Source organism: Tupaia chinensis, unplaced genomic scaffold (genome assembly GCF_000334495.1).
Source record: "Tupaia chinensis unplaced genomic scaffold, TupChi_1.0 Scaffold000627_1, whole genome shotgun sequence".
Lineage (NCBI taxonomy): Eukaryota > Metazoa > Chordata > Mammalia > Scandentia > Tupaiidae > Tupaia > Tupaia belangeri.
The window spans coordinates 5,875,163-5,895,393 of record NW_006160147.1 but is presented as its reverse complement, the minus strand read 5'-3'; the positions used below and the strand labels follow the sequence as shown (position 1 = coordinate 5,895,393).

Sequence of the window (20,231 nt, the reverse complement as noted above, 5' to 3'; positions counted from 1 at the left end):
TCAGCAGGGAGTGCAAGCTCCTGTGCTCTGATCAGGGAATAATAGCAGCCCTCTGGTCTCTGATAACAGTCTTCCTCCTTGTGCTTTTCCTGGCCTTTGATATTTTTGTAACTTATTACCTGCATGAAATCGTTCACTCATGGTTGTGTCTAGGGTGGTTTTTGGTTTCCTGACTGGATGTTGTCTAGCACAGAGCCAAGGTTCTGGAGTCAGGTGGACTGATTTCCAGTCCTCCATCTATAAGGTAGTATCTCTTTGATCTTGGGATGCTTTTAACCTCTTTGATATTCATTTTCTCAGTAAAATGTGGAAAGAATAATAACTATCTGATAGTTTCATTTTAAGGATTAAGTATGCACATAGCCTGTTTTACGGTGCCTGAGCAGAGGAATCACTCATTATGCACTAGCAATTATTACACTCAAGGATCATCGACAGATAATGGAGGAGGTACTGATAAGCACAAAGAACTCTTCCATTCAAATCTCAAGAAACCATCACATCGCTTGCTCAGATTTAGCATTGTTCAATTTAATCGTACGTGTGTAGGTGCATGCATGCACACACACGTGCACACACACACACACAGCTTTTCAAGGATTACTTATTTTTTCCAAGAGAGAAAGAGAGACAGCACACCCAACAATAGAAACTTTTTTTTGAGAGTTTTTTTTTTCTATAGGGTGCGTGTACTTGCCAGACAGAGAGAGACAGAGAGACAGAAAGCAAGAAATTACCCCCCGGGGAGATGGCCACGCCACAATCCCTTCTCCTCCATTCTCCTTTCGGGATCTTGGGCACACACGCACACACGCCTAGTGTGAGTTTCAAGCCACTGGGTCCGGGATGCGAACTGTGGTCTACTACATGGGAGTCCAGCGACGTAGCCATTACGCTAACTGCTGGTCCCTCAACAATAGGAACTTAATGCCATGATCCATTTCAGGTCCCAGCCAGCTTCAGATCATGGGCATGTGGGTGCCTGGAATACTCGCGAAGTCTCTGGACCCAAATCCAGATCCTTCCCTGCCGTGCAGAGTACTATGTTTTACAGCCTGACTCCCCTGCCACTTTCTTAATTTGCTGTTCCCTCACTCACCTTGCTGACCACACATTCCCTCCCCAGAACAAACACTAATCTCCTCAACCTTCAACAACACATGCCATTCGGAGGGTCCTCCAACACCAGAGTCAGACTCACCCCTGGAGCAGGTTGGCAATTCTGGCTGCCATCTATTAAGGGCCTGGCATTGCACCCTGGTCGGTCCTTTCATGACGAAGCCAGGCTGACACCTAAACTCCACAGTCTCATCTAAAGAAAACAAGCTTCTGTTCTCAGACACCATTATTCCATTTGCAACATCTGGAGGCGTGCATTTATTAGGGATGATGCACTGAGGGGCAGGGCCACTCCAGGTGCCAACATCATTATCATTGCTGGTGCAGTAGATCGATGCCTCACCCACGAGGTCAAACATCTTTTTTCTTCTGTTTCCAAGATTGCAGCGGTAGGTCACCACAGTTCCGTACTGGAAATATTCTCTGTTGGTGCTAAGGAAATCTCCATTGGGGATGGTTGGGGGTGGCCCACAATGAATAGCTGGAAAAAGGGACAGCAGGTTAAATGACAGTGAATTTAAATAATGAGTGAGAAAAATTTAATGAGTCACTTAACTGTAACTATTTTTAGATTAATTGTTTGCTTTTAATCTTTGCGAACCTGTAGATAAGTTTTTACAAAGTTTTCACCTACGTGGGTATAATTTCATGTGTCTGCCTTTTCTACTTACGCTATTTCATATAAACATCTCCATTTATTGATATAATACATTCTTTTGACTTTAAATAGCTCTTTAATCATATTATTATAGAGTTTGCACAATTTCCCCCTTTTCTTTTCCACTTGATGGTTTTTCGTTTTTTGCTTTTTTTTTTTTTTTTTTTTTAGAGGTTTTTGCTATTGGGAGAGGGTGCTTGCCAGAAAGACAGAGAGAGACAGAGAGATAGAAAGCGAGAAATCACTCCCCAGAAGGGATGGCCACACTGCAATCCCTTCTCCTCCATTCTTCTCTTGAGATCTTGGGCATACACTCACACGCATCTGAAGTGAGTTTAAGCCACTGGATCTGGGACTCGAACCACGGTTGACTACATGGGAGTACAGTGACATTACAGTAGCTGCTAGTCCCGATTTTTTTTTTTTTAAGACAGGGTCCTGCTGTACAATCTTCCTGCCTCACCTCCTAAGTTACTGGGATTTCAGGCAGCGTGTCACTGCACCCAACCATTAGGTCAGACTGAGAATTGAACTAGATCATCTCATGTGGTCCAGGCCTGTGGAACATAGAATTCTAGCAATGTATACACTGTGACTGGGCCTCCATTTGCTTCTTTAATTTTCATTTTTGTTATTAACTGAATATAACTTTAAAAAATACAAGAACCTTTGCTAAGAGAAAGAGCATAAGGAAAGAGAGAAAACAAATTTAAGCAGTAGAAAATACAATTTAAATGTATTTGCATATATGTGAGACTGTCAGTAAAACTGTTAAACATTTTTAAAATCTAAGTGATATAAATGCAAATGTAATTATCAATATTCATTTGAAAAATCCAGAAACTAGAATTGACCAAATATATTACTAAGAATAGAAAAATATGACAGACAGGTTTTATCAAATTTTCAAGTATATGTGCTTCCAGATGATACTATTATCCGGCAAATACAAAAGAAGAGATATAGACAAGCTATTGAATTTAAAAGTAAATTGAGCAAGATTTTTGGGTCCACAGTCAAATATATGCCTAAGAAATAAACAATTAGAGGATGCAGTTTTTAAATGATATCTAGGACTAAATCTAACAAAAAATGTACAAGACTTCTGCACATGTAAACTAGCAAATATCACTGAACAAAATGAATGACTTTGAAATGGAAGGATCTACCATTTTATGAATTTAAATTTAAAAATATAAAATTTCAAATTGTCCACAAATTTATTTAATGAGTCAATAAAAAGCCAATACAACTTCAAGTAGGATTCTTTTTGTGAAAATCTACAAGTTGATTCTAAATTCTATATGGAAGTGAAGAAAGTCAAGATTTGCCAAATAAATCTTTTTTTTTTTTTTTTTTAGAGAGTTTTGCTATAGGGCATGTGCACTCACTGGAGAGACAGAGACAGAAAGCAAAAAATCACCCCCACAGGGATGGCCACACTGCAATTCCTTCTCTTCCATTCCTCTCTCAGGATCTTGGACATGCACACATACATGACTGGTGTGAGTTTTAAGTCTTCGGGTCTGGGACTCGAACTGCGGTTGACTACATGGGAGTCTAGTGACGTAACCATTATGCTATCTGCTGGTCCCAACCAAGAAAATCTTAAGAAGTATACAATTAGAAGATAAATGCCACCAAAAATTGTCTTAATAAAATACTATGTAGGCAAAACACTAGTGTAACTAAGCCAATACAACAGAACTTCCTCAGAATGGGACCCACACTTTACAAAAAATTTCAGTAATATCTACTAAAACTGAGTAAGTTCATATGCAACCATTTCATGTATAGAAATGAAATTAATAGAATTTCATATACACACTCATATGACACTTTGAGCTATGTTCATAGATAGAAATTTTTAAATATATATAACATACATAATATATATAATACAGATAGATATAAAAATATATAACATATATAAAAATACCTATACAGGTCTGCACAACAAGAATTTGATTAAGGGTTTATAATCTCAGAGGAAAATCAGGAGGAATATTTTAACTCACTCTCACAGATGGGTGCTTCATTATCCCAAGAGACAGAGTTGTCTGAGATGATGCATTGAGCAGAGGCGTGACCAACGAGTCGGTAGCTAGAGGCAAAGAATAAGAAATATAGCTAAATACACAAGTAATCTTCTTATTTAAATTGCTGCTTCCCAGAGATTACAATTTTGGAGAATTCAGGATCAGTTTCCAAAATTCTGCATCCTTCTTTAGATTTTTAAATTTTCTTCTTTATGCCTTCTCAACTGGAAATATCTGTCTGTATTTGAACTTTCCTTTATATGTGACAGGCTGTATTTCTCTTCCTGCTTTCAAAATTCACTTTTATCTTTGGCATTTTAGAATTTAACTATGATTTATCTTGGTTAAAACCTCTTTTTTTTCCTTTTTTTTTTTTTCATAGGATGTGCATGCTTACCAGAGAAAAACAGAGAAAGGGAAAGGGAGAAACCACCCCCTAGGGGGGATGGCCATACTGCAATCCCTTTTCTTCCATTCTCCTCTCAGGATTTTGGGCATATATTCATGTGCACCTGGTGTGTTTTTCAAGCCACTGGATCTGGGACTTGAAGCTTGGCTGCCATGGCTGAATCCAGCACCTTAACCACCATGCCAGCCACTGGCCCTCAAAAATCTCTTTATAGTTCATCTATTTTGGGTTCTTTTGGCTTCAGATATCTGACTATTTATTTACTTCTCCAAATTGGAAATAAACTTCCTACTGCCTTCTCTTTCTGAGACTCTCATAATGCTTCTTCTGAGACTCTCATAATGCATACATTGGTTTACTTAGAAAGAGAGAAAGAACTTTGGACATAGACATATGTAAAAAGGTGAACACCACGCAAAGACACAAAGAGACAATGACCATGAAGACAGAGACATAAGTTGGAGTGAAAGGGGCCAAGTAGGGGCATATGACAATACAATTAGACCTACATGAGAAGGGTCTTGAGTTTGTGCTCCGGCACACTGGGTACAAGTGTACATATGCCCATGATCCAGGTTGGCTATGACTGGGGTGGGATTGCAGTGTGAGGACCCTGTTGGGGATGCCTATCTCTTTTTCTTTCTCTCTGTACTCTCCTTTTTCTCTCTCTTTTTCATGAAATAAATAAACTTTTAAAAATGAATTAAAAAATGAAATTGGAATTATGTTGCCACATGTCAAAGAAGGCCTGGGCTATCAGAAGCTGAGTGAGGAAAAGAAAGGTCCTCCCTAAGAGACTTTGGAGGGAGCACGGACCTGCCCAAAACCTTGATTGGATTTCTAACCTTTTAACCTGCTTTCAGACACCCATATGATGGTACTTTGTTACAACAGCCCTAGCAAACTAATACTGCCATTATCATTGAGATTTGTCCTATCTTGGAACTGCCCCATGGCCTTCCCTTTCTTCTAGCCATGTCTACTCAGGGTTAAGACTGTTCACATGCTTTGACTACACTCTCCCACCATGTTCACATGTCTCTTTGTGTGCTGCCCTAGTTTTCAGCAAGAATATGGATTTTTCCCTTAATTTTATTACATCTTTTTTTAGTTCTTTCAGGAATCATAAACCTATGTTCAACTCTTTTAAGATTAGATGGTATTAGCCTAGTTGACCCAGCTGAGATGTGGTTAGAAGGTATTATTATTGTTCTAAAACTCTTCAACCAAGAAACATTGCTGCCAACTCACCCATTATTACAAGAATAATTAATTGTTGATCCAAAAAGGATGTCTTTGTCGACATGCACCATGCCATTCAGAGGTTCTGGAGGGTTATTACATGATCTACCTATGGGAAAGAAAGAATCGTGGAGCCAATACTCTTTAGGAAATAGAATAATGTGAACTTTTTTGTTAAACACAAAGTCCCAACTTGTCTGTAGCTTACTGAAAAGTATATGAAGTTCTAATCCCATAGATTTTGCCTCCTTGTGAAAACTCACCAGATTGCCTCAGGATCAGGCATCTCTTAGGGACCTCAAAACCTCCAACGTTATACTTCCTAGAAAAATGTATGCTTCATTTATAACCAAAGTGTCATTCTCAGTATTATTTAAAGGTCTCAAGGCCTAGATTTTTTTAATCTCTTAGTTATTTAACACACTTCTCTTCCCTTTTCTGAGTCATCTATTGTTTAATTTCAGTTGTGAAAATGAAAGATCCCTAGTGCATGGGGATGTCCCTTAAACATGCCTTATGATGGTCATTTCTCATGAAATAAGCTGATAATGAAGATGCGAGGCACTCTAAGCTATAAGATATGATCTATAAGGATAACTTGTTGGGAACCAGCAGTTAGAGTAATGGCCATGTCACTGGACTCCCACGTAGTCGACTGTGGTTCGCGTCCCGGACCCGGTGACTTAAAACTCACGCCGGGCACGTGTGCGTGCATTCCCAAGATCCCGAGAGGAGAATGGAGGAGAAGGGATTGCGGCGTGACCATTCCCCCTGGGGGATGATTTCTCGCTTTCTGTCTCCATGTCTCTCTCTGTCTGTCTGGTGAGCGCACGCACCCTATAGCGAAAAACCTCTCTAAAAAAAAAAAAAAAGAATAACTTGTATGTATTATACCTTGGATAAATTTATTGTCATAGGTATCTTAGATCCTAAATTTGGACAAATCGAATTGGCTCTTACAGATGTTTAACTGACACAAAGGAGATCCCAGTTCAGAGTTACTTACGTTTACACATGTAGTCAGGACTTGTCCAGACTGAGTTTTTTTGGCAGGTGATATAAAATGATCTCCTGTAGAAACCAGGACGGCATTCATACTTCAAAGACTTCCCAATGGGAAACTCAGACTCATCAGTTAGGGTGGTAGGCTTGGCGAATGAAAACTGTGCTGGGGCCTGGCATTGACCTGATGATCAAGACCACAGCAACATCAAGGTAAATATAAAAAATTCCACTCCACTGCCTCTTTCTCTTCAGTACACCTTACATATGGGATCAAAGAAGAAAAAGAACTCTCTGGTAATAGTAGAAGGATCAATTCCTTTAGTAGCTACCTTAGAAATAAACTTATTAATTTTTAGACAGCCTCTCCCCATTTAAAAAGTTCCTGCTGTTTTGAAAGCAACTAAGACACACACAGATGCGCGCGCACACACACACACACACACACACATGCACAAAGGGACTCAAAAAACTTGTGGAGGGGCCAGATGGTGATGCAGAAGTAACACAATGCTTTGAGAGACTGACCTACATGGGAGTTATGGGTTCATATCTAAAGACCTTCCTGAACATTCTGGGTGCATGTGGGCCCATGACCAGGGACTGGTTGAAGCTAAGGGTAGATCACGGTGTGAAGATACTGTTGGGAGTAACTATCTTTAGGCCTCTTTATCTCTCTCTCTCTGTCTCTTTCACCCATGAAAGAAAGAAAGAAATTTTAAGAAAAAAGAGAATGGAGGGACCAACAGATGGTGTAATGGTTATGTCACTGGATTCCTATATAGTCAACTGTGGTTTGAGTCCTGGACCCAGAGAAAATGCTGAGGTTCCCTGCAATGAACAATTGAGTAGATAAATGATGATACACCCAAACAATGAAATATTATGTGGCCGGTAAACATATATTGGCTCAAAAATTTTTAAAAAAGAAAAGAAATATTTACAAACATTAGAGAAAATTTTTAGCTGTGTATTTATTATTGATTTTTGAAATTGATTGAGACTTGTGTCATGACCCATCATCTGTGCTAATTGTAGCAAGTGTACTTGTAAAAACTATGCTACAGTAGTGGACCTGTCAGTGAGTTATAATCTGTTTATAATATTTGCTCAAACCTGCTAAGCATATGAATTGTAGGACATTTGCTTATTCTGCCAGATACAAAAAGGGTTATGTTAAAATATTCCATTTTATTGTGTATTTGTCTATTTTTCCTTGTAAATCTGTCTGTTTTTATGCAAGGGGCAAGCCTTCAGAAGAAGACTCCTCCATTGCAACCAAGAACTAGTGCTTTCAGGAAATAAGAAAAAGGAAGATTGTCTGCTGATAATTCAGCCTCTAAGAGCCCCCAGTCTTGAGTAGTAGGGTACCCTTTCTATCCTTGTCTCTGTCTCTCTTTGCCCTCTCTGTCTTCTCATTTTTTGATAATTTTTCCTTTTAAAAAATTTTTAAGGTAAAGTATTCTTTTGGCTTTGAGATCCTTCTTTATCTTGCTAATAATGCCCTTTCCCATCTAGGAGAGGCAAAGGGCAGACCCTCAAAAGAAGACTCCACCACTGCAGCTGAAAGCCAGTGCTTGTACATAGCATGCTTGCACGCCGCATGCTTGCATGCCGCATGCTTTTTATTGTTTTGCTTTTTTAAAAAAATTTTTTAGTTGTTTTTTTTTCTGTTTTTCTTTTCTTCTTTCTCTCTCTCTCTCTCTCTCCCTTTCCTTCCCCCGCTTCTCTGTTTTCTTATTCTTTTTCTTTTACCTCATCACTTTGCTGCTCAATCTCCATCCACTGAGTTTCTAGACAGACCTAAGAGAACCACAGCCAAACGTCCAAATACTATCAGGGTCAACATACTCCTCAATACCCACTGAAATTGATGCACCAAGGAATAAAAATGGAATGGCAAAGAGAATTGCAGATCACTTCTCCCTGCATGCCCCTGAATGCTCAGATTGAACTTCTAGAGATTAGAAAGAAGGGTAGCATAACCCATCAGATGACTAGAAATCACTGCGGAGGCACAAGAAATATGAGAAAACAAAATAATACTTCTCCCTCCAAGGGAAAAGAATAACTCTTCTTCATCCATAGACAGTTTAATGGAAATCATGGAAATGTCTGATAAAGAATTTAGAATATTCATAGTGACAAAGTTAAGAGAGATGCAAGAGAAGAGAGACAATGAACTCCAGAAGAGACAGGAGAATAGAGCAGAGGAGTTCTAGGAGGTGAGGAAATTCTTGCATGATCTGAAAGAGGAAATACACATCATAAAAAAGAACCAAATGGAACTGTTTGAGATGAAAGCCGTAATACAGCAGGAAATCAAAACCTGCCTTGAAGGTATTAAAAGCAGAATAGATCATACAGAACATTGAATCTCAGATGTAGAAAACAGAATTGTTGGCCTAGAAAAATCCACCACAAAGACTGAGAAAATAGTCCCAAAAAAGAGAATAACATATGAGAAATACTATATACCATCAAATGTCCAAACATCCGGGTAATTGGCATCCCAGCAGGTGAAGAGACTAATAAGAACATAGATAATTTATTCCATGAAATCCTGGAAGAAAACTTTTCAAACCTAGAGAGGCATTCAAAGATCCAGACCTAAGAAATACATCGGATCCCAAATAGAATCAACCCAAGATCTTCTCCAAGACACATTATAGACAGATTGACCAAAACCATAAAGATAAGGTACTCAGATTGGCAAGAGAGAAACAACAAGTTATCTACAAAGGATATCCTATCAGGCTAATAGCAGACCTTGCATCAGAGAGCTTGGAAGTTGGAAAAGAGTAAGAAAACCCATTCTCCCCTGAAGTCTCTAGAAGAAATTGTGCCCTGTGGATCTACCTCACACTTTAGACTCTAGAATTATAAGAGAAGAGAGAATAGATTTCTGTTTAAAGACACTAGGTTTTTGGTAATTCGTTATAATAGTAATAGGAAAATAATACAAAAGATAATGGCATACAGTGTTGAAAAGTTTGCATGCATAGATACTTGGGCATAAATCCAGTGTCTTATACTTCGAACTATGAGTTTTTAGACAAGTTGCTTAATTCCTGAGCCTTAGCTTCCTCTTCATAAAGGGGATGATACTATTAGGTCATCTGAAAAGTTACGACACATTTTTGTGTAGAAAAATACGTCATGACTTTTTTTGATGATGCAATGTTTACCTAGCAGTCTCGCTGAGAGGGTTCAAATAATATGTGTAAAACATTTAGTAGCATCACATACATTGAAGGCTCTTGTTAAGTTGTATTTAGAGCTACTATTTATAGAAAAGGGAAAGTGCTAATGGCATATTCTGCTAAAGTGTGCATGCTCCCTTTGCTTCCAAGAGTTTATTTTCTGTCTGACTCTGCAGCGTCTATTTTATTAGGAAAACACTTGAAGGCCTCCGTGCCTGGTCACCTCAGAGCTCTTCTGAGTAGGTGTGTTCCAGATCAGCCGGGACTTACTGACTGCCTCTCATGAGCTCTATCATGGTGCCCACAGGATGCCAACAATCTGACAATTCCTGAAGGGATTTGCCTTTTTCCTGTCAACAATGGCTTATTTTGGAAGGAGGTCCAACTCTGGGCTTCCTACTGAAGCAAAAGATGATGCTCCAAGAAAATTCATATTTCTTACTTATTTTTCTCCAGTAACACACAGCTTATGTCCTTCATCATAACTCTCTATTAAACCAGCAGTTGCTAAGCAAGGGTTCCCTTGTCATCGTTCCTTGTTTCATCCTGCTCCTACCACTCTGTTACCTCTCCCCTTCTTTAATTTTCTGAGGACACACATTCTTTCCCCCTTTATGATATTTCTTCTAAGGCATATATACACTTTTATCTTCATTCAAACTTCCACTCTTCCTCCAAGTCTTTAAAATGAGGCTCTCTTACTAAAGCCTTCCCTAATTCTTCAGGGAGTTGAAATCTACACTACTCCCTTCTAGCCCATCAGATAATAATTTCTAATCAAAACCTTTACTTTTTTTTTTTTTTGGAGAGAGTTTCACTGTAGGGCGCGTGCACTCGCCAGACAGACAGAGAGAGACATAGAGACAGAAAGCGAGAAATCACCCCCCAGGGGGGATGGTCACGCCACAATCCCTTCTCCTCCATTCTCCTCTCAGGATCTTGGGCACGCACGCACACACGCCCGGCATGAATTTTAAGCCACCGGGTCCGGGACACAAACCGCGGTCAACTACGTGGGAGTCCAGCGACATAGCCATTACGCTAACTGCTGGTTCCCAAAACCTTTACTTTTTTTTTGTATTAAGAATTTGCTATTATTGTGGCCAGCAGGTGGCGTAGTGGTTAAGGCACTGGATACTCCCACAAAGTTGACAATGGTTCAAGTCCCAGACCTGGTGGCTTGCTTCCTCACTTTCCTTCTCTCTGTCTTTCTCTGGTCAAATGAAAATGATTGAATGAATAAATAAAATTAAATAAATAATTCTTTATTTTTTCTTGGAGAGGTTTTTGCTATAGGGCACATGCGCTCACCAGAAAGAGAGAGACAGAGAAACAGAAAGTGAGAAATCACCCCCAGGGGGGATGGCCACACCACAATCCCTTCTCCTCCATTCTCCTCTTGGGATCTTGGGCACACACACATATGCGCCTGGCGTGAGTTTAAGCCACCGGGTCCGGGACTTGAACCACAGTCAACTACATGGGAGTCCAGCAACATAGCCATTATGCAACTGCTAGTCCCATAATAATTCTTTAATTAAAAAAAGAATTTGTTATTATTATGGTTTGGGCTTTTTAAATTTGTGGGCTTTTAAAAGTATCCATTTCTTGCAAGAGATACTATGTTATAAGATGAGGACAAGATACCACATATTTTTGCTTCTCTAAATTAATACCTAGTCTAAGTGCCTAGCACTCTCTCATAAGCACTCAATGTGTATTTGCTCCCATGGACTAAAATCCATGATGAATTGCCTATAAAGCTTGAAATAACCAAGAGTCCAGCATATAGTCCCCAAAGCTTTGACTCAGTAGGTCTGGGTTAGAGCCCAGGAATCTATATTTTAAGAACACTTCACATATGACTTTTATGGTTAACTAGATAACAACACTTTGAGAAACTACTGTAATGAGTAGAAAAGAAAAAAAAATCCTGTGATTTCAAACGTTATACTTTCACTTCTTCTCTAGCTGATACGTGGGATGAATATGATTCTGATATTTGTCTCATCTGTTTTGGCTGGGCAAAGGAAGAGATTCCGAGTGGGATTTCTGGTGCCAAAAGTTTTTATTTATTTATTATTATTATTGTTACTTTTTAACTTGCTATAATCATCACAGAGAGAGAAAGAGAGAGAGAGAAAGAGAGGGAAAGTCAGAAAGTAAGCCGCCAGGTCCATGGCCCTCAGCCATGTGGGAATCCAGTGCCCTAACCACCATGCCACCTGTGGGTCCCAGTGCCAGAAGTTTTACAAGAAATATAGCCAAGCTATGAGAGAGAACCAGAGTAAGTCCATGCTTGGAGTGGCACAATGGACTAGCCTTTAAGGAGGGTTTGCTTCTTTTGTTATCTGATCTTGCTTCATTGTTTAACTTACAAAAGCTAATCACAGCTCTGCTGAGGAGCGTGCTGACCTTGAGGGCAAGATGACCACACTGTGAACGGCAACTTGGGTGCCAACAGGTCTCCATGTGGCTAAGAAAATGATTGCTGTGCAGAAGAGCACATAGTCCCCTTTCTCATTCCCTTCTCACTTCTCTTATCTCCCCTTAAAAATCCTTCATCCTGGTCTGTATTTTCGGAGACGGTTTTCGAACATTAGTTTTCCCTCTTCCCAGGTCATTGGTTTCCTGAATAAAACTGCTTTGCATTTCCACCAACAATTGTCTCTCAGATATTGTTGGCTTTTGAGACACAACTAGCCAAACTTGAGTTTGGTCACCAGGCCAGAACTGCAGTTGGTCTGGTGACAGAAGAGGCCAAATATAATAGAGAAGCTCACAGGAGAGGACAGAAAGAGATTATAGAAAAATAAATCAGATTGAATGGACTATCTTGAGAATGACATTGCTTTCCTTTCATTATCTAAAATTTGCAGTATATGAATTGCAGTATATGAACAGCATCTGTACTAGAAAAATAAGAGTTTTTTTTTGGATAACAGCCCAAATAAAAAGCAACAGAAACATCTCGGTTGAGTTTCCTTTTTCTCTTTTATTACCAACCCTTCAAATTATGGCTAGTTCCTACAATAAAAAGGTTGATATAAACTTTGTAAACTCAAGACCTACCATAGGTTTTTAAAGAACTTTTTAGAATTAGGATATCTTGCATATAATAATTTGTAAGTATTTCAAGTATACAGTGGATGATTTTTGATATGTGCATACACCATGAAACTATCACCACCAGAAAGACAAGTATTTCCAATCACACTCCCATCTTCGGGGTGGAGTGGTTTGTCAGCTCTCTCTTCTTTTTATTAGGGTTAGCCTAATTAGGATTATCTTCACCCAGTATTTTTGGTAAAACATGTCTAAAGTTATTTGTCCAGATGTGAAGTTTATTTTAGATAAAACTAGTAATATAAACCCAAATCCACTCATCTGGGCATATATAAATTGAAATATATTTCAAAACACAGAAAGCAAATTAGAAACCTTTCTACCTTACACAGCAGGTAACAGGACATGATCCCAGAGAGGGCCAGGTGAGGGCGCCAGAGTCCACATTATATTAAACAGGCCTGGGCATGCTTAGTGTGTTACGTTCTATGCCCCCAAATGTGGTCTCTTACAGAATGTTCCCGGTGAGCCTGGAAAGAATGTGTAGAAAAGAGTGTATATCCTCCTGTATTGTATAAAACAATCTATACATATCAATTATATTCAGCCGACTGATGGTCCTGAAGAATTTAACTATGTCTTGACGGATGTGCCTGCTACAATTTGTGCATTTCTGACAGGAGTGTCTGAGTCTCCAACTGTGATCGTGGATTCTCTATTTCCACTTTTAGATGGATCCGTTTTTACCTTCTCTATTCTGATGCCCCGTCTTCAGGTGCAAACGCAGTCGGGATGGTTTCGTCTTCTCAGAGAATCGACCCCTTTATCATTATGCAAACCTCTCTTTATCCCTGAATTACCGTCCTCGTCCTGATGTATTTGTCTGAAATTAATATAGAACCCCCTGCTTGCTTCCTTCCTTCCTTTCTCTCTCTCTCTTTCTTTCTTTTCCTTTTTTTAGCTTGTGTGTGTGTGTGTGTGTTTTGCCATAGGGCATGTGCACTCACCAGAGAGAGAGACAGAGAAAGTGAGAAATCATCCCCCAGTGGGAATGGCCACAACTGCAATCCCTTCTCCAGTCTCCTCGCAGAGTTTGGGCATGCTCACACTTGTGCCCAGACTGATTTTCAAGTCGATGGATCCGGGACTCCAACTATGGTCAGCCATGTGGGAGTCCGATGCCCCAACCACCATGCCATCTTCTGGCCCCTGCTTTCTTTTGATCCATGCTAGCATGGTGTATCTTTCTCTATGCATTTATTTGCAATGTATATGTGTTTTTATATTTAAAGTGTTTGTTTTTTTTGTTTTCTTAATTTTTTTTTGTAGACAACATATAATTGAGTCTTGTGTCTTGAGCCACTCTGACGATCTCTGTGTTTTAATAGTTAAGCCATTGACATACAAAGGGATTATTGATATCACTGGATGGATAGCTCCCATAATTTTTACTTTTTTTCTATTTATTGCTCTTTATTTCTATTAGGTTGTCGGGAAAGTCATGACGTAATTTTCTATGCAAACATGTGTCATGACTTTCCTGACAACCCAATAGTTTGTCTCACTCTTTTCCTGCCTTTTGTGATTTTAACTGAGCATTTTATACGACTCCATTTTCTCTCATTTATTACAAATTAGTTATACCTTTCCCTCCTTTCTTCAGTGACTGCCCTGGGATTTGCTATATAAATTTATGACTAATTCAAGTCCATTTTCAAATAACATCACTTCATGGGTAGTGCTAGTTCCTCATAATAATGAAACAATCCTAATTTCTCTGCTATTTTAATATAAAAATAAATATACCCATAAATTATCTTGTACAGCCTGTTTTTGAATTCAGTATTTGAGAACTGTTAAAGCCATGCTCCTTCTCCTTGGCCTCTTCTAGTCATTGGAGCTGATTTTTCTCCTTTTTCAGTTATCTAGCAGCTTTTAGGCTTTCTTGTGTGTTTTTATGGTCATGGTGTTTTGTTTTTTTTTCTTTTAAGAGATTCTTGCTACAGGGCATGTGTGCTCACTGGAGAGACAGAGAGATAGAAAGCAAGAAATCACCCCTGGGGGGTGGCCACGCTGCAATCCTTTCTCCTCCATTCTCCTCTCGGGATTTTGGGTATGCACGCACATGCACCTGGTCTGAGTTTCAAGTTGCCGGTTCTGGGACTTGGGAGTCCGGCACCTTAACCCCTACTCCACCTGCTGGTTCCATCACGGTTTCTTGATTTGCACAGCCATAGAGTACTGTCACATGCACTACCTCATCGAATTTTCACAATTCTCTCAGATAGAGGGGTGCCATTTATGTTCATTTTATATAGTAGACCCTGAAAGTTAGGAAAGTTAATTGGCTTCCTGGGTCTAAGACTCCCCCTCCCCCCAAGATAGGTCATTACAGTGGCTGTAACAAAACAGAATCCTGGTCTCTGCTAAGGAGATTTTATAAAAGCCACCACCTGCACGACGTACGTACACTGTGTAGGCGTAGCTCTCTGACACGTCTTTCGTCTAAATTGGAAAGTGCAGTGCACGCTGGAGACACTCTGTCAGCATTTTCTTTAAATGACGGGCAAGTCAATTACTAGATGGTTTAAGCAGTTTCACATTTGGAGGTTATTGTGATAACCTCAGTAAATATTGCTTTTGCAATTAATAGCATCTGGGATTGTTTCTAACCATAACTTAATAAACCTGGACCAACTCTAACCGCATTCCAGTGAGGAGCTGGCTGGATATTCACAGGGACCACAGTCATGTCTAAGAATTGCCCACAGATGGTCCGACTTAGCTGGCATGCTTCTCGTCTAAAAACAAACGTTTTAGTACAGCTCTTTACCCAGCAGGCTACTTTGTGGATACCTAAAGAGAGAAAATATTCATGACTTTTGTGGAAACTTGTTTTTTCCTCACTCTTTTAGAAGAAGAGGAACAATCAGGTGTTGACTAGTGTAGTGGTAGAGAAAAAGCACACTGTGTTGCCAGGAAGAGACTAGACCAAAAAAGAAAAAGAAAAAAAAAAAAAAGATTGTCACTTCAACTGAGATGTCACCAATGAGGGACAACCACCTAGAAGATCTCTGGGGAGGCCAAAAAGAATGAGAACAAGGTTCCGGCCAGATATTTACCTATTTGGAATTAAGAGGAAGGAAGGGAGGGTGTGATTTTGACATTTCCCCAGTAGCTATAATAGGCTTTTTCTTCTACCAACCCAGTCACTAGATCGTGATTTGGAAACATATCTACTGTCCTCTCTACCTGCAGCTAGTTACACTGCACCTTCTGGAGACCCGCTTCCCCTTCTAGCTCCCAAGAGGCGCCATAGTATCTGTCTTAAAATAGGCGCTCAGTTAAGTGCATGTTTACGACGGTGGCGGTGGTTTTGGGTGGGGAGGTGCGTGCAGTCTGATGCGGGCTGGTTTTCGCAATCATCCTTAGGACGCTTTACAGAGCCAAGGGCAGAAATACTGGCCGAGTATAGGCATTAAGGACAGACACTGCGTTAGACACTTGGCACGCGGTAAGCCACTGAGGTGGCAACACCTTGTATAGAGATACCACTGTACCCTCGTTTCGCAGATGAAGCAGACTCAGACAGGTGCATTAACTCCCCCCCTCCCCGCCCCAGTTAAGTTTCTAGCATTAGAATCCCGGTTTGTCGGATTTCCAAACCCTTTTTCTTTCTCTATCAGCGCCATGCTCAGCTACAGCCAGTCCAGGCCGAATACACACAGGCAAGGGACTTGGTGACGCACCAGTGCAGCACCTGCGCCCTGCTCTGGGCACAGCAGTCCCCACAGGTGGGAACTCGACTCTCACCCAGAGGTGACGAGGGTCTGCGGTCACTTGCGGGGAGGGGGCATTCCCAGACCCACCCTGCCCTAGCGCGCTAAGCCCATTTAGAGCCACACTTTAGGATCCAGCTCCAGCAACAGCGCCCGGAGCAGCGCCGAGGAGCGCGTCCCTGCAGCGCCCCTGCGGCTGACCGCCCGGTCGCCTCCCACCAGCCCAGCGTCTCACCCCAGAGTGCCGGCAGCGCGAGCAGCACCAGAACCACCGCGAGGGCTCCTCCGCAGCCGAAGGGGAGAGGGGGCGCCGCCGGCCGGCCAGGCTCGGAGCCCCTGGGAGAAGAGGGCCCCATCCTCCCCCAGCACGTCTGAAAGCAGGTGTGATCGCGAAGGAAGGCAAGGGCAACAAGAGCCTGGAGAAGAGACCAATCGCTGGGCTCTGCGCCCGCGTCTGGGGAGGACTGCGGGGTTCCGGGATGAAAAGCTTTTGACCGCAGCTTCCTCCTAGTGGGCGAGGTCTCGTCTACGCCCCACCTGCATGGTTCCCATCGATTTTGCTCCCAGAGCCCTCCTTGGGGACCTAGGAACAGGATCGAAATCTGACAGTGCTGCAGCTCCGCGCTGCGCTCGGCGCTCCGGGCCCCGGCTGCGGACCGCGCGGCGGCGCTCGGCTTCCACAGCCTGCGGTTCCGCTTCTCCCGAGCCCGCAGGTCAGCTGCAGAGGTGCCAGCTCTCTGCGCTCCAGGAGGGTGGCCGGCGGCGAGGGCGGCGTGCAGGAATTGGGAGGACCAGTTTCCTTGGACTGAACTGAGATAGACCGCGCCTCCGGAAAACTTAAAAAGTGGCTTAAATGAGATTGCATTGAACAAAATTCGGTCTACAGTACGGAAACTAGACGAGAGTAGGGCAGAAGTGAATGGGGGAGACCAGCAAGGAGGCTTTTGCTGTCCCCGAGATTTGCCGGCTTGCTGAAGGGTACAGTTAAGGAAGATCTGAAGGTGGGGTGAGCAGGACTGGCTCCTGTGCTGGATTTGGTTTCTTTTTCTTAAAGTTGATGGTGAGGAAAAGAAAGGATCGAAAGCCCCAGAATTAGAAATGAGCGGGGGATGTCGCGTACTGAAACACGAAATATGGGGAAGGACAAATTCAGAAGTTAGGAATTGAAGGTTGAGGGGCCGGCAGGTGGTGTGGTGGTTAAAGGCCTTGGACTCTCATGGCCAACCATGATTCAAGTCCTGGACCTAGTGGTTTGTTTTCTCACTTTTCCTCTCTTTCTTTTTCTCAAATCAAACTGGAAAATAATAATAAAGTTAAACAATTCTTTAAAAAACAAATTAAAGGTTGGGGACCAGCGGGTGGCATACTGATTAAGGTACTGGACTCTTACATAGCCACCACTGTTTGAGTCCCAGACCCATCAGTTTGAAACTCACACAGGGCATACATGTGTGTGAGCCCGAAATCCCGAGAGCCCAAAATCCCAAGAAGAGAACGGAGAAGAGATTGTGGCTTGGCCACCCCCCATGGGGGGAGGGCAATTTCTCACTTTCTGTCTCTGTCTGTCTCTCCAGAGAGCACATGCACCGTATAGCTAAAATCTCTCTCTCTCAAAAAAAGAAAGAATTCAAGGATGGGAGAAATGGAGTGTGGTAGGCTAGGCAATGTTCCCCCAGGGATGTCTATTAATATATACTGATCCCCGGATGTTCGAGTATCTTCTCTGGCAAAGGGACCTTGTGGATGTAATTAAGGATCTCGAGAGATGGGGCTTATACCCAGGCTATGCAGGTGGGCTTAATGTAATTGCAGGGGCCTGGCAGGAGGGGAGCAGTAGGTCAGAGTGGGAGAAGGTGAGAAGATGAAGGTGGAAGCAGAGACCACAGACAGAGTTGCTGCTATGAGACTGGGAACCTGGCCGTTCTGGAAGCTGAAGTGGAGAGAATCCGACTGTTCCCTAGAGCTTTTGGAGGCCAGTCCACCAGCGAGGTGGCTTTAACTTGGAGATTCATTTTGGACTTCTGACCTCCAGAATTGTAAAACCATAAACTTACGTTGCTTTGGCCCACAAGATACCAAGTTATAGCAGCAATAGAAAACTAGTCAGGGAGGGAAGGACAGTTTATTTTGTTTGTTTGTTTCGTTTTGTTTCCAACTGGGAAAGACGTGGGCATGGAACAGATGAAGTTTAGTGAAGGCCAGAAGTATGGGAATGTTCAGGAAATGGGTGGGGATATAGATAATTTGTTGATTATGAGGCTAGACTTATAGAAAGCTAAGAGGTTTTTGAAAAAGGGAATGGATGGGAAAGTATCTAAAATAACAGGAGTTGAGCCACCAGGAGAGAACATTTAGAAGAAATAAAAGGAAAATCAGAATGGAAACAGAGGAACCACGTGCTGATCACCAGATCCCTCCCTCTCTCTCTCTTTTGCTGATGAAGCACACATGCCCTTTAACATAACTAACATAACATGCCTGGCTGGTCAAATTTATGAGTCCCTCCCCAGAACTATTTTTTTAAATTATTTTATTTAACCTTATTTATTTTAATTTGACCAGAGAGGAACAGAACAAGAGTGAGAGAGAAAGAGAGAGACAGAGAAAGTAAGAAAGCAAGCTGCCGGGTCCAGGACTCGAACCATGATAGGCCATGTGGGAGTCCAGTGCCCTTAATCACCACATCACCTGTCAGCCCTCCCAGAACTATTTTTTAAATGACTAAAATAAAGCACATAGGATTATAATGAAAGCCAATTATATTTAAACATAGTTCTAGCTATGGAACTTTGGAGTTTTGTAGCCCCTAAGACAAGAACCCCAGATTTATGGATTGGTGGAAACACAAGGCAGTTGTTTCTAATCCTGGAGTTGAAATGAGTTGTATGGAGAGTGGAGTAATTCCAAATATCCAATGCTGTAGAAAGGGGAATAGGGAGATGGTTAAAAAAATATTGTAGCAGATATTTCAGTATATACATCAGCTATTTTCTCTTCCCTGAATAACTGTGATTCATGTGGAGTAAAGATGCTTATGGGGGCCAGCAGGTGGCATGGTGGTTAAGGGTACTGGACTCCCACATGCCCGACCATGGTTCGAGTCCTTGACCTGGTGGCTTGTTCTCCCACTTTCCCTCTCTCTCACTCTCTCTCTCACTCTCTCTCTCACTCTCTCTCTCTCACTCTGTCCCTCTAAAATAAGCAAATAAATAAATAAAGTTAAATAAAAATAATTTTTTTTAAAAAAATGCTTATGATGGAAAACTATTTTCTATTCAGTGAAGCTTCACTGTGAGGGACTTGAGCCTTTGGCCCAGCAAACCGGTGTCACTCAGAATGCACAGCCTCTGTACACAAACATTCTGGAATACTGCCTCCCTTCATCTGTTCCCCTTGCTCAAGTCTCAGCTCCTCCCCTTACTAGCTGAAAATGGTGGTGTGCCAAAGACCAGGCAAGTTTCTTATTTTTCATTAGTTTTCATGAACTCTAACCAAGTTGCTAAAAATAGCAACTTTGATCATATCACTTATCATACTCACTTTTTTTTTAGAGAGAGATTCTCACTTTAGAAAGTAAGAAATCATCCCCAGGAGGGATGGTCATGCCACAATCCCTTGTCCTCCATTCTTTTATCAGGATTTTCTGTATACACTTGGAGTGAGTGAGTTTTTTGTTTGTTTTTAAGAGAGATTTTTGCTGTAGGGTGCATGCGC

General features: G+C 41.5%; 1 protein-coding gene across 5 annotated transcripts in view; it reads right to left on the bottom strand.

Moving 5' to 3' along the window:
- The window catches only part of CR1 (complement C3b/C4b receptor 1 (Knops blood group)), a 78,126-nt gene extending 60,940 nt beyond the window's left edge, over positions 1–17,186 (bottom strand). For all 5 annotated transcript variants that reach the window (XR_003551206.1, XM_027776095.1, XM_027776097.1 and 2 more), the window contains exons 1-5: positions 16,753–17,186; positions 6,474–6,653; positions 5,477–5,576; positions 3,796–3,881; positions 1,202–1,600 (exon numbers count right to left, since the gene is read on the bottom strand). Coding sequence is in view for 4 of the 5 variants with exons in the window: in XM_027776095.1 (XP_027631896.1) it covers positions 1,202–1,600; positions 3,796–3,881; positions 5,477–5,576; positions 6,474–6,653; positions 16,753–16,873 (886 nt within the window). In the remaining variant the exon portion in view is untranslated. The remainder of the gene's footprint in view (positions 1–1,201; positions 1,601–3,795; positions 3,882–5,476; positions 5,577–6,473; positions 6,654–16,752) is intronic.
- Positions 17,187–20,231: the final 3,045 nt, after the last annotated feature.